The 12,108-nt window shown below is 38.4% G+C and overlaps 2 protein-coding genes across 2 annotated transcripts in view; one reads left to right on the forward strand and one right to left on the reverse strand.

The window, feature by feature from the left end:
• Window positions 1–12,108, forward strand: part of LOC129001493 (TATA-binding protein-associated factor 172-like) — a 111,957-nt gene that overhangs the window by 31,777 nt on the left and 68,072 nt on the right. The window contains exons 11-12 of the mRNA XM_054428804.1: window positions 8,634–8,774; window positions 9,107–9,234. Of these exons, the coding sequence (XP_054284779.1) occupies window positions 8,634–8,774; window positions 9,107–9,234 (269 nt within the window). The remainder of the gene's footprint in view (window positions 1–8,633; window positions 8,775–9,106; window positions 9,235–12,108) is intronic.
• On the reverse strand, window positions 10,087–10,969 carry LOC129001494 (uncharacterized). The gene is made up of 2 exons (XM_054428806.1): window positions 10,930–10,969; window positions 10,087–10,868 (listed from the first exon to the last, which is right to left on the reverse strand). The coding sequence occupies exon 2, from the start codon at window positions 10,859–10,861 to the stop codon at window positions 10,115–10,117; it is 747 nt and encodes a 248-aa protein (XP_054284781.1). The 5' UTR covers window positions 10,862–10,868; window positions 10,930–10,969; the 3' UTR covers window positions 10,087–10,114.

Here is a 12,108-nt window from a genome sequence, read left to right on the forward strand (position 1 = left end):
TTCGGCCCTGACCAAATCGCAGCATTTGAAACATTAAAGCGAGCGCTAGTATCATCCACAATTCTCCGTATGCCGGATTTCTCAAAGGACTTTGTAGTCCATACCGACGCTAGCGGGTCAGCAATTGGAGCGGTTCTGTTACAATCACACAATGACCAGTTGTTTCCGGTCTCATACGCATCCCGAGCACTAAACAAACATGAGATCAATTATTCCACCTTGCAGCTAGAGTGCCTTGCAATAGTTTTTGCCTTGCAGAAATACCAACAATATCTGGAACACCGAGAGTTCGAGCTTCACTCGGACTGCTCAGCCCTCACCTGGCTTCTCAATCATCCCCGCCAGATGGGCAAGATAGGCCGTTGGATTTCCTTTATCAATTCATTTAAATTTAAAATCTATCATATTCGCGGAAAGGACAATGTCATTGCCGACTGCCTTTCTCGCCTTTTTGAGAACTCCGAGTCAACTGAAATAGAGCCCGCCACGCCGCAACCTACAGCCCTTTCCCTTTTCACACTTCCCGAGGTATTCAAGGACATTGCCAGTCACCAACTGGAAGATCCCGACCTCAGAAAGATAATCCGGTCCAATAAAAAACCCCCAAATTATTCAGTCGAGAACAATATTCTTTTGTACCGACAGCCAAACCAAACCAAGAGTGGTGGTCCCCACTAAGCTCTTTGACCTCCTTTTTCAATATTATCATCAGTCTCCCACTTCGGCCCACCTAGGCATCAGCAAAACCTTATCACGCATCGAACCTTTTTTCTGGTCACCCGACCTCAAGAACTACATTTCCAACAGGGTCAGAACATGCGTCAGTTGCCAGAGGTGCAAACAAGCCCCAAACACCAGGGTAGGAAAGCTCGCATCTGAAATTGTGACCAACCCATGGGAGAAAATTTTCATTGACCACATCGGTCCCCTCCCTCTTTCTCTCAATCGGAATAGATACATTCTTACCATAGTTGACTCCTTCTCAAAGTTTTGCCTCATGATCCCCGTTAGGAACACCAAGGCCGAAACCACAGCCAATGTTCTCAATAAACAGGTTTTTTCTATTTTTGGACCACCCAAGTATTTAGTCTCGGACAACGTTTCACATTTTAAATCCGTCACCGTAAGGAACCTTTGCATGGGTCTAGGAATCCAACACATCTACACCAGTCCATATTATCCCAACCCCTCACATGCCGAGAGGGTCAACAAACAGATTAAAATTGCAATCCGGATTTTCCATCACCAGCATCAAAAGCACTGGGACCAGGACTTGCACTGGTTTCAGATAGCCTTTAATTCCGCTCAACATGAATCAACCAAAGTTTCCCCAGCCCGTTTATTTCTTGGTAGGAACCTGTACCACCCCTTGGAGTTGCATTGGAACCTGGACAAATTGGTTGACGAGCATGCTTCCCCACAATCCTCACGTGAGGAATGGGAAAGGGCGGTACAAAACCTCACAAAAGCTAGGAAACGTAGGCAGCAAGGCTACGACTTAAACAGATTGCCCAATCCCTACAAGACGGGAGATTGGGTAATGTTTAAGGAACATCATTTAAGCAAGGCTGCCGACTCAATCAATCAAAAGCTGTTGCCTGTCTGGTCAAAGCCTTTTTTATTTTATTTATTTATTTACAGAATGCCATTACATCATAAAATGACAGGACATTTGTCAATGCATTATAATACTTAAATCTAAATAGTAATAAATCCAAATAAAATAATTTCAACACTTAACCCTCCCAATTTCCACTTAAAAATTCATTTAAAGAATAAAATGTTTTTGTCAATAACCATTCTTTACATTTTTGTTTGAACTTTTTTGGATTTGCAATGTTTTTTAAATGATCAGGAATCAAGTTATACAATTTCGGTCCAATATATTGAGGTGATGCTTCAAATAGTGATAATCTATGGCTAGTAGGCTTAATTAGGTTCTTATGTCTAGTGTTATACCTATGGTTAGTGTGACCCTCCCTGAAAATGGACAAATTGTTGAATACCCAAAATAATGCTTCTAAAATATACAGGTCATAAAATGTCAAAACGCTAAAAGCCTGAAAGATGACTTTGCACGGACTTCTTCGGGGTACTTTAGCTATGATTCTAAGTGCCTTCTTTTGAAGCCTAAAAATCTTCTTACCATGGCAAGAATTTCCCCAGACAAGTATTCCGTATGACATTAATGATGAAAAATATGAATGATAAACTGTTAATTGAGTTTTAGTATCTGTAACTTGAGAAATTGTTTTGAGAGAAAATATTGCTGAAGAAAGTTTTTTCCGTAGTTTGTCAATGTGAGGAAGCCAGTCAAGATTTTCGTTTATATGAATACCCAAAAAATTGACTGTCTCCTCAGACATTAACTGATGATTTGTAAAAGTGGTCTGTTTTAAACTATTTCTATGATCTGATCGAAAATTAACTACTTGAGTCTTGTCCATGTTCAAGGAGAGCCCATTTACTCTAAACCAGTCACTTAAAGCGGCCAATTCTGTATCTACTGTGTGCTGAAGGGATTCAACATTGGGTCCCTTACATAACAGCATTGTGTCATCAGCAAATTGAAATACATCCATCTTTAACACATTTGGTAGGTCATTTACATAAATAAGAAATAGACAGGGGCCCAATATTGATCCCTGAGGCACCCCTACTTCAACTTTTTCCCAATTAGAATTTATAGTATGTCCAAATTTGATAATTTTAGTCCTTTGATATCTATCCCTCAAGTATGTAGAAAACCAATTTAGTTCCTTGTTTTTTATTCCATATTTTTCAAGTTTGTCTATTAACAAACTGTGATGAACACATTCAAAAGCTCTGGTTAAATCACACAGAACTCCAGTTGTCTTCTGAGATCCATCCAAGGAACTCGCAACACAGTTTACTAATTTAGTCATTGATTGTTGAGCACTTAATCCTTTTCTAAATCCAAATTGGGAATCATTAAAAATATTATTATCTTCTAAAAAAGTTCTCAATTGTAGGTCAACACATTTTTCGAATATTTTAGATATACTTGAGAGCATAGCTATTGGGCGGTAATTTTCTAAAGTGTTTTTATCATTTTTCTTATGGAGTGGTAAAATTTCGGAGTATTTTAGTTTGTTTGGGAAAATACCGTGCATTAAGGACTGGTTTATGAGATTACAGAGAGGAGTTTGTATTTCATCTATTACATGCTTAAGTAAGAACAATGGAATCTGATCCCAACCGACAGATCTTGTGTTATTTAAGGAAAATACAATTTTCCTTACTTCTGATTTGGTAATTAGTTTGAATTTAAATGTATTTTTGTAGTACTTTGAATCTATAAAATTCAGAGCCTCTTTGGCTTTAGGACTACACCCTACTGATGTATGTGCAGATAGAAAATGGTTGTTGAAATTATTAGCCAAATGTGTAAGTTTCAAGGAATCGTTTTGAACATGATAAGGTAATTCTGATTTTTCCTTTTGTTGTCCAAGTTCCCTTTTAACAATCTCCCATGTTGCTGTGGTCTTATTAAGAGAATTTTTAATGTAATGATCATTGTATTTCTTTTTAGAGAGTTCAATTGTTTTTTTGAATATTTGCCTGTATGTTTTTACATAATCTTGGAAGTCCTTAGACTTATTCCATCTTGACTCGATATGGAGAAGCCGTTTTCTTTCAGCGGATATTTTTATACCAAGTGTAATCCAGTTTTTGGATGCATGTTTAACAGAATTACATTTTGATTGTTTAAGAGGGAAAGCTTGATTAAAATTTTTCAGGATGCAATCTAAAAAGCTATTATAATTTGTATTTACAGTTTCAAAAGGATTAAATTTCCAATCTGATTCAATAAGACTATTTTTGAAATAATTTAAATTTTCTGAATTAAATGACCTTTTAAAAGAAACATTTGATCTTTTTAAAGCTGAGGGGGGTGGTTTTAAGTCAGCTAGTGATAATAGTATTGCTTCATGATCAGATGCACCTGCATTGATAATTTGGGTTTCAGCTTTATCTGAAATCAATTTCATGTTAGAAAATATGTTATCAATGCAAGTTTTGGAGGTTGGAGTTATTCTTGTTGGTTGAAAAAAGTGATATTTTAACCCAAACTGATAACAAAGGTATTGTAAACTTCTTGATCGGTTATTGTTTTTTAGAAGATCGATATTATGGTCTGAAGCTATTAAAATGTTTTTTGACTTAGACTCATGCCAAAGTTTAGACAAAAGACAGTCAAATTTCTCAAAAAATATGTCATCAATGTCCAGATTTGGTATACGATAGATTGAAATAAATAATGTATTCCATTCACAAACTTCTACAAAACTACATTCAAAATTATTTTCTTCATTTAAAAACTTGAGATCATCTCTTTTTTTAAATTCAATTTCTTGAGATAACAAAAGAGCTGAGCCTCCTCTAAGTTTTCTGTCTCTACAAAAATAGTCAGCTACTTTAAAACCACTTAACTTATTTAATACATTAATATTAGATTTGTTTAACCAATGTTCATTCAGAGATATTACTTTTATGTTGTTGCTACTATTCTCCAGTAAAAAACACAGATCTGTAGAATGATTACAAAAACCTTGAATGTTCAGATGTAAAAACCAAAAGTTATTACTATTATTACTTGTATGCCTTACTTTGTTCCTAAGAGTGGAAATTGGGTCATGTTCCCTAAAAAAGGTGAAATATTTATAAAAGAGCTAGGTCTATTAGTATCATACATGCTTAAATTACTAGTTATGTAGTCCAGTTTCTCAGTTGTTGGTGTATTGAATCCTTTAAAAGGTGATAAAGGTTCACGTGATGGTGGAGTGCTGCTGCAGTCTGGAGTTGCATCTGAGTTGGTCGGGGTACTTGAATTGCTTTTTGCTCCATTTACGCACTCACTTACACTGGACTGGCTTTTATCACTCACTTCACTTTGGCATTGGGTGGAAAATTCTGGAGATGGTGATTGTTGTGTGATGGAGGTGTTGCTGTTGCTCTGTTGCTTCTGGGGTGTTGTGGTGACAGGGGCAAGTGATGAGTGTGAGGCTATCAGATTTTCCAAAGTCTTTACAAACTCGTTGTGCGAAAGTCCTCTCCAAAGTCTTCGTTTCGCCTTTTGGTCAGAAGAAACTATAATGACTCGTGCCCCGGTTCGCTGGTGAAAATGGATAATATTTTTTATAAAATGTTGAGGCTTTATCAAGTCCCTAACACAACCCATAGCTGAACAGATTAGGGTTGAAAATTTGTTTGCCACAAAATCTGTTTCAAGCTGGTGAAATGCTTCATCGTAGTCTGCTTCATTTGGCTTCCCAGAGTATTGGATGAATTTACCTTGTGTTATAGAAACATTTTCATCACCAGTTACAGCACGTTTGATAAACCCATCCACAGGTAAATTCATCAGAAATGCACATATCTCTCAATTGAAGTGTTTCTTCCAACCACAATTTTGAAATACTCCCTTTACCCAGACCAGAAACGCAGTGCCGATGTGATACTAAGTTAAGTCTTCCACCCTCTGTCTCTTCAACCGCCAACGCACGGGGGACTAGTGAGTCTCAGGGTATCCTTCCATAGGATGGGCTGCCCTACACGTCCCTTCCCCGTGCGCTGTTGGTCAAATACCCCCTCTTCTAGTCTCCGACACCCCTGCTGAGTTGTTTTGAGTTTTTTTTTTATGTAAAAATTACTTTCCTGCTGGTGTTTTACCTTTTATGTTTAAGTTTTTTAATTTTACCCTGCAGGAAAGGGCTCAGTAGAGGCACCTTCTGTGGCGACCTTGAATTCAGTCGAGTGTTGGGAGACAACCTCTCACTATACTCTTTCCTATCATCCCCTTGATCTCTTTCTTCCTTTCTTCTTAACTTAAGTAGTCTGTAGTGGTAACTGTAGTTAGGTCTTAGGAAAAACCAAAGATTATTTAAGTTAATATATAGGTTTACAAGCTTCCAATAGAAAATATTTTTGCCCGTCCCATCAACGCCCGTGTATCGCACCAAGAACAAAACCGGCACGAATCCAAAGAGAAACCGTATCGTCGGGACTTTGTTAACAGCAGCATGCTTGTGAAATCAAGAATAATTTTGCTAATTGCAGTTTGCATGCGTAAAAAAGAAAAAAAAAAAATAAAAAAAATAAATAAATAAAAAAAAGGGGTTAATATAGAATTTGTATCCTTTCACACCTTCCAAACACAAAAGCACAGACAAAAATCGGTTTACACGACCCACACCAGTCCAGCCTTGGTTACCCGGCACCTATCGTGGGTCAAATCCACAACGCCCCTGACAGATCACAGCCAACTCCGTCAGTGATCGGTCCACCGCCCTGCTACTTACCCTTCACCACCCTCAAGTAACACGACAGTTACCCTTTTTTATTTTTATATTCTCGGTAATACTTAAAACCTCAGTTTTTTTACAGTATAGCAGCTGCACAATCAAAAAAAAAATATATATATATATATGAATTTATTAAAAGCACCTTGAGAATATTAGTAACAATATTTTTTTTTAAAGTGGGTATCCCTCAAAAAGAAGAAAGTCCCAGTGTAACACAACAGTGCGATTGCCTCGAAAGCAAATCCGGCAAAATGGACTCGCTGTGGACACAACCTGTGAAGGGAACAGTGGACAGGAAGGAGAAGAGTGCGCAGCACTGGTGAATCAACCCAGACTCAGCCTCCAGCAGCTTCGTCCTGGTTGGCACTGCTAGCAGCTTCGCCTTGGCCAATAGTGCCTGCAGACCGCAGAACTCCTGAAGTGACATCACAACCCGTCTACTCCAAGACGCCGCCCACAAAGCCACGAAGCAGTCACTGCGGCGAAGCGTCAAGCAGACTACCAACAGCCTATGCCACACAAGCTGCGCCAACTCATCCTCTACAACCGCCAGCCTGGAACAAACCAACCCAAACTGCGAGTGCCTTCTCCCACCCTCACAAAAACGAACAGAACAGTCAGTGTTCCCAAACCTTCCCCTTTCAAGAAACAAAATCAAAACAGTGCATAATAAAAAAAAAATTAAAAAAAAAAAAAAATAAAAAAAAAAAATTTGTGCGTGCAGTTGCCAACCTTATCGTTTCCAAAATGCAATTCTAGCTCAAATGTTTTCCCAAACAGGATAGCATGGCTGTCGTAACCCCTCATTCCTTCCTCATTTTTGCAGGGGGGGTGGATCCCGATCTCTGTCGTATTTGGCTCAACCAATCACAAAAACATTCACATCCCCCCCAAAAAAAAAAAAAAGGTGCCCAAGGTCCCAAGTCGAGCCGGACTGGTTTGGGGTTTTCTGTTTCACCCATCGATTTCTCGGCTTCCTTTTGAACCAAACCGGGAAAGGTATCTGAGGACCCAGAAATTATGATGCGGAGAAGCAACTCGAGCGACAACCTTCCTTTTTGAAACACTACACACCTCTACTTTCCTTCCCTAACCAAAAAAAAAAAAAAAAAAAAAGAAAAAAAAAACCTTGAGTGGGGGTGGTTGTGACGCTCAGCGCCACTATTTTATATAGTGCCACACAACTAAATCGCTGGCCTTGCGATCGGCGCGCCTCCTTCGGTCTGCCGCTTGCCTTTTTTTCGAGAAACGTCAAGGAGCTACGAAATCGAGTTTTCCTCGGTCTTGTCTGTCGCTGGCCTCCGTCCCCTTCGTTGGATTTTCTGATTGTCCGTTTACTGAGATCGACATGCCTTCGTTTTATCAGGATGAGTCTATAATTAATTATTAAGTAGAGCTAAGACCAGGATGATAGGCTAGTTTAATTATTTAAGGGGAAGCCTTCGCTCCATTCGCAGAAATGTAAATTCCAAATTATATGATTACCTCGCTTAACGAGGTAATCATTCCTAGACATGCGAAAATCACCACGTTGAAGGCTTAAGTATCAATTCTTTCAGGAATCGCCTTATGAGTCCGAATTGATTCAGTAATGAGTTAGGGAGTGATATTTACCTGTTTTTTATTCATTACCATTTACACTATCTACCAGTTTAGTTTGGAAGGTTAGCTATAGTTCTTTTAAATAGTTAAAAATAAGTAATCAAAGCTGGCTTGGCCTGCTTCTGGTCTGGGTAAAGATTTCCGCCCTCTGGTTCCCCAACAACGTTTCCAATTAAATTGTCATTTCAAGATGGTAGTAGAGTGCAGCACGTTCTTAATTGCAACATACTAGGGTCCTCCAGGCCCTAGTACCTACAACAGCCAATTACCAACACATTTTCACTTAATTACAATCAATACATCACATCACCACAGAATCCATAATCAGTTTCCACACCATCAATCACACCAAAGGGCCACAATTCGTAAAAAGAAGATAAAAATAACAACGACATGAAAACATTTTTATTCTTTATGTACTTTTCTTTCTTGGATTTCTCTTCATCCACACATTCAACAAGTTGCCATGGCTACAGATCACCCAATCACAGGCAGCTAAATGTTATGTCATCTTTGGCTGATGTGACATAGCGCACAGCAGACAGATAAGTAAGGAGCAGACGATTATCAGCACAAGCATGACATTACCTTGGATATTGCCTGTGATCGATATTTCTTTGTTCTTTGATGTTATGTTGATGAAATTATTTATTGTTTATTCTTCTATTTGTTTTTGCATTGTCAGTCACCTATCCATTGTTTCAGGACATGGTGGGCAGTATCCTGGGTAAGACACTCTCGGTGATTCTCGCAGGACTGAAGGACAGTGTGGACGATGTCGCTGCTGTGGCAGCTTCAGCACTGATACCAGCAGCTCAGACTATTGTTTCAGATTTTCCTCATCAGGTAACATATTCTTTGTTAAAGGTTAAGACTGTGGTTGCTGGGCCCTACGTTCCAATCTCTCTGTGCCTATTTTTCACTGTGATTCATATGCAACAGGTGTTTTGGCATTAATATCACTTTTTTTTTGTGGATCAGAACTTTTTCCAGAATCATCTCTAGGTTATTTTGATTCATGTAAACTTTGGTGATTATCTGGTGTAATTAATTAGTACAGTTTACCCATCAAAAAACCAGCTGAAACCTCACTTAATGTTTTAAATGTTTAAACTCTAGGAATAATAAACTAGTTTCTGAATGGATTCTTTAGGCTGATTGTGAGTCAATGTTCTCAGGTGTCATCTATTGTGACGGCAGTGTGGGATCTGCTGGCAGACCAGGACGAGCTGGCAGCTGCTTGTAACAGCTTCATGGGTCTGCTAGCAGCCATCCTTAGCTTACCCAACACTAGTCATCTTGTCAGGTAGGAATATCAAAATTTTAAAAGAATATTTAAAGTGATATAAGGGGACAAATAAATTTAGTGTGTGGTGAATTGCAATTGTATGGCTTGTAACTGATGTACGATCCCTATTTAAGATTTTTAAGTACCGTATTAGAGATTTTGTTTCACACACAGATAAGAGTGGTGTCATGCACTGGCTGTCAGTACTAGTGGATGTAGCTATTATCCTTGTGCACTGGCATAAAAACAACTGGAATTGATCAGGGGAAATGTTAAATGTAAGATGGCCTACAGATCAGTATATACTGTTATAGTTCTAAGTCCAAATGTCATTTAGGCAATGTACTGTATATCATATATAATCTAATCAAATCAAATCGAAAGGTCTTTATTCATATCTCTGCAAATACATATTTACATGAATAGTGTCAAACTATTTAGATATTTAAGATGTACAACAATAATATATCATATCATATCAAATCATATGTGTGCAGCAGCACACTAAGTAGGCTACAATCATCATGATCAGCTTCAGGTTACGCCATTTTAAGATCTATCCTACTATTTGTTTTAAAGTGAAAGAAATCATCAAATGAATAAAGTGCCCTCTGTATTAAAAATTCTTTCAACTTCACCTTGAAACCTCTCATCCTGTATGCTTCTTATGTGATCTGGTATGTGATTTAGGAATCTAATACCGTTGTATGAATTTGTTCTCTTAAACAAATAAAAACAATAAAAGTTGGATAAAGAAATTAGTATTATTTTATTTAACAAAGCCCATGTTATGAGTAGAATGAGAATCAATTGTCATTCTTTAATAATAAACAACACATGTTTTTAAAGAATATTAATACCAACTCAACTCACAGGCTCTCAGGTTTCAAAAATCTTTTTAATTTGCCCTCAAACCTGAGAGGTTCAAAAGTTCCTTCAGTCGACTAGAAGGTAAACTCTTTGTCAAGAAGTCTGCCAACTGAAGTCTTCCAGGAACATGTTCCATTTTGTAACATCCGTTGTTGAAGTGCTCTCTAACAAAGTGGAACCGAACACTGATGTGCTTCGTTCTTCCATGCGTTGAAGGATTGTGTGCTAATTGTACTGCACCAGCATTGTCAATGTACATAGTTGCTTCGATCGATGAACTGCTGATTTCTTCTAACAAGCCTTTAAGCCATATTACTTGCTTAGCAGCTTCACTAGCAGCAACATATTCCGCTTCAGTAGTTGATAGTGAAATACAATTTTGTTTCTTTGAAAACCAACTAATGGCTCCGCCAGCAAACAAACATAGACATCCTGAACGTGACTTTCTGCTGTTTTCATCACCTGCGAAGTCTGCATCGGTGTAACATTTCAGAATCTTCGGTTCATCGCTCTGCTTCGTGTAGCGTATAACGTAGTCCTTAGAACCTTGCAGGTAACGAAGGATTCTCTTGACTTGGTTCCAGTCTTTGATGGTTGGACTAGTCACATGCTGTGCCACCATACTAACTGCATAGCAGATGTCTGGGCGAGTGTTTGTCAAATATAGCAAACTGCCCACAGCTTCACGATACGGCACTTCTGTTGATAGAGGCTTTGCATTTGTGTTGACATCGGATTTGTCAAATGGTGTTGACACTGCGTTACAGTTCGACATCCGATACCTTTCTAGAACTTGATTTGTCAAATGGTGTTGACACTGCGTTACAGTTCGACATCCGATACCTTTCTAGAACTTGATCTAAGTATGCCCTCTGGCTGAGAACTATTCCATCACTTGTTTGAACAATCTCGATTCCAATGTAAGTTTCAGGTTTTGATACTTTGATTTCAAAGTTTTGTTTCAAGTTCTGCACAAATACATTCACTTGTTTTTCACAAGTACCACATATGAGTCCATCGTCCACATAAATTATGACAAACATCTTTTCACCATTTCCTTCACGAAGGAACAAACAAGGATCTGCTGTACTCGGTTTGAAATTTTGAGATTTCATGAACTCAGAAAGTCTTTTATTCCAACACTTAGGACTTTGCTTAAGGCCGTATAAACTACGCTGTAGTTTCCACACTCTTCCGGAGTTGTCGTTATAACCTTCAGGTTGCTCGACATAAACCTCTTCATCTAGCTTTGAATGTAAAAATGCTGTTTTTACATCAAATTGTTTCAAAAACATGCTTTCCTGTGCTGCTATATTTAATACTGTCCTTAGAGTATCAAATCTTGCTACAGGACTGTAGGTGCTAAAATAATCTACTCCTTCTTTCTGGGCGTAGCCCTTTGCAACAAGCCTAGCTTTGTATCGATCTGGATTTTTCTTCTTTGTAAGAACCCATCTTACTCCAATTGATTTCTTGTTCTTGGGTAACGGTACGAGCTTGTAAACTTGGTGTTTCTGAAGAGATGCCATCTCATCATTCATAGCTGCCTGCCAATGAAACCACTCTTCACTACTAACGGCCTCATTATATGTTGGTCCAGCTTCAGCTACAAGAACATAATCTTGAAGATAACTAGGTGGTTGCCTTTTCCTTCCTGGTCGATCTTCCTCTTCCGGTTGTTCACAATATTCAATTTCATCAGGTCGATCTTCCTCTTCTGGTTGTTCACAATATTCAATTTCATCAGGTTCAGCTTCTTCATTTTCCTCTTGAAAATTGATTGGCTGACTCTTGTCTTCGCATAGGATAGGAATGGATAAGGTTTTGTCAAGTTCTTTGTCTTCATCAGGAACAGTCTTAGCCCAATCTTCTGTGATGCCCTCTGCTCTGATAACCTCTCCTTTCTGATAAGGTTTAAAGACAACATCTCTACTGACCACTATTGTGTGACCGTTGTAGACTCGAAATCCATCTCGTTCATCGCAATACCCAACCAATTTTCCTGGAACTGATTTTGCTGAC

Source organism: Macrosteles quadrilineatus, unplaced genomic scaffold, assembly GCF_028750875.1.
Source record: "Macrosteles quadrilineatus isolate MER2022 unplaced genomic scaffold, UCM_ALF_1.0 Scaffold_8__2_contigs__length_117827958, whole genome shotgun sequence".
Classification (NCBI taxonomy): domain Eukaryota; kingdom Metazoa; phylum Arthropoda; class Insecta; order Hemiptera; family Cicadellidae; genus Macrosteles; species Macrosteles quadrilineatus.

Excerpts from the sequence above, each read along its gene's own strand:
- LOC129001494 (XM_054428806.1), bottom strand. The coding sequence starts at position 10,861 with ATGTCGAACTGTAACGCAGTGTCAACACCATTTGACAAATCCGATGTC.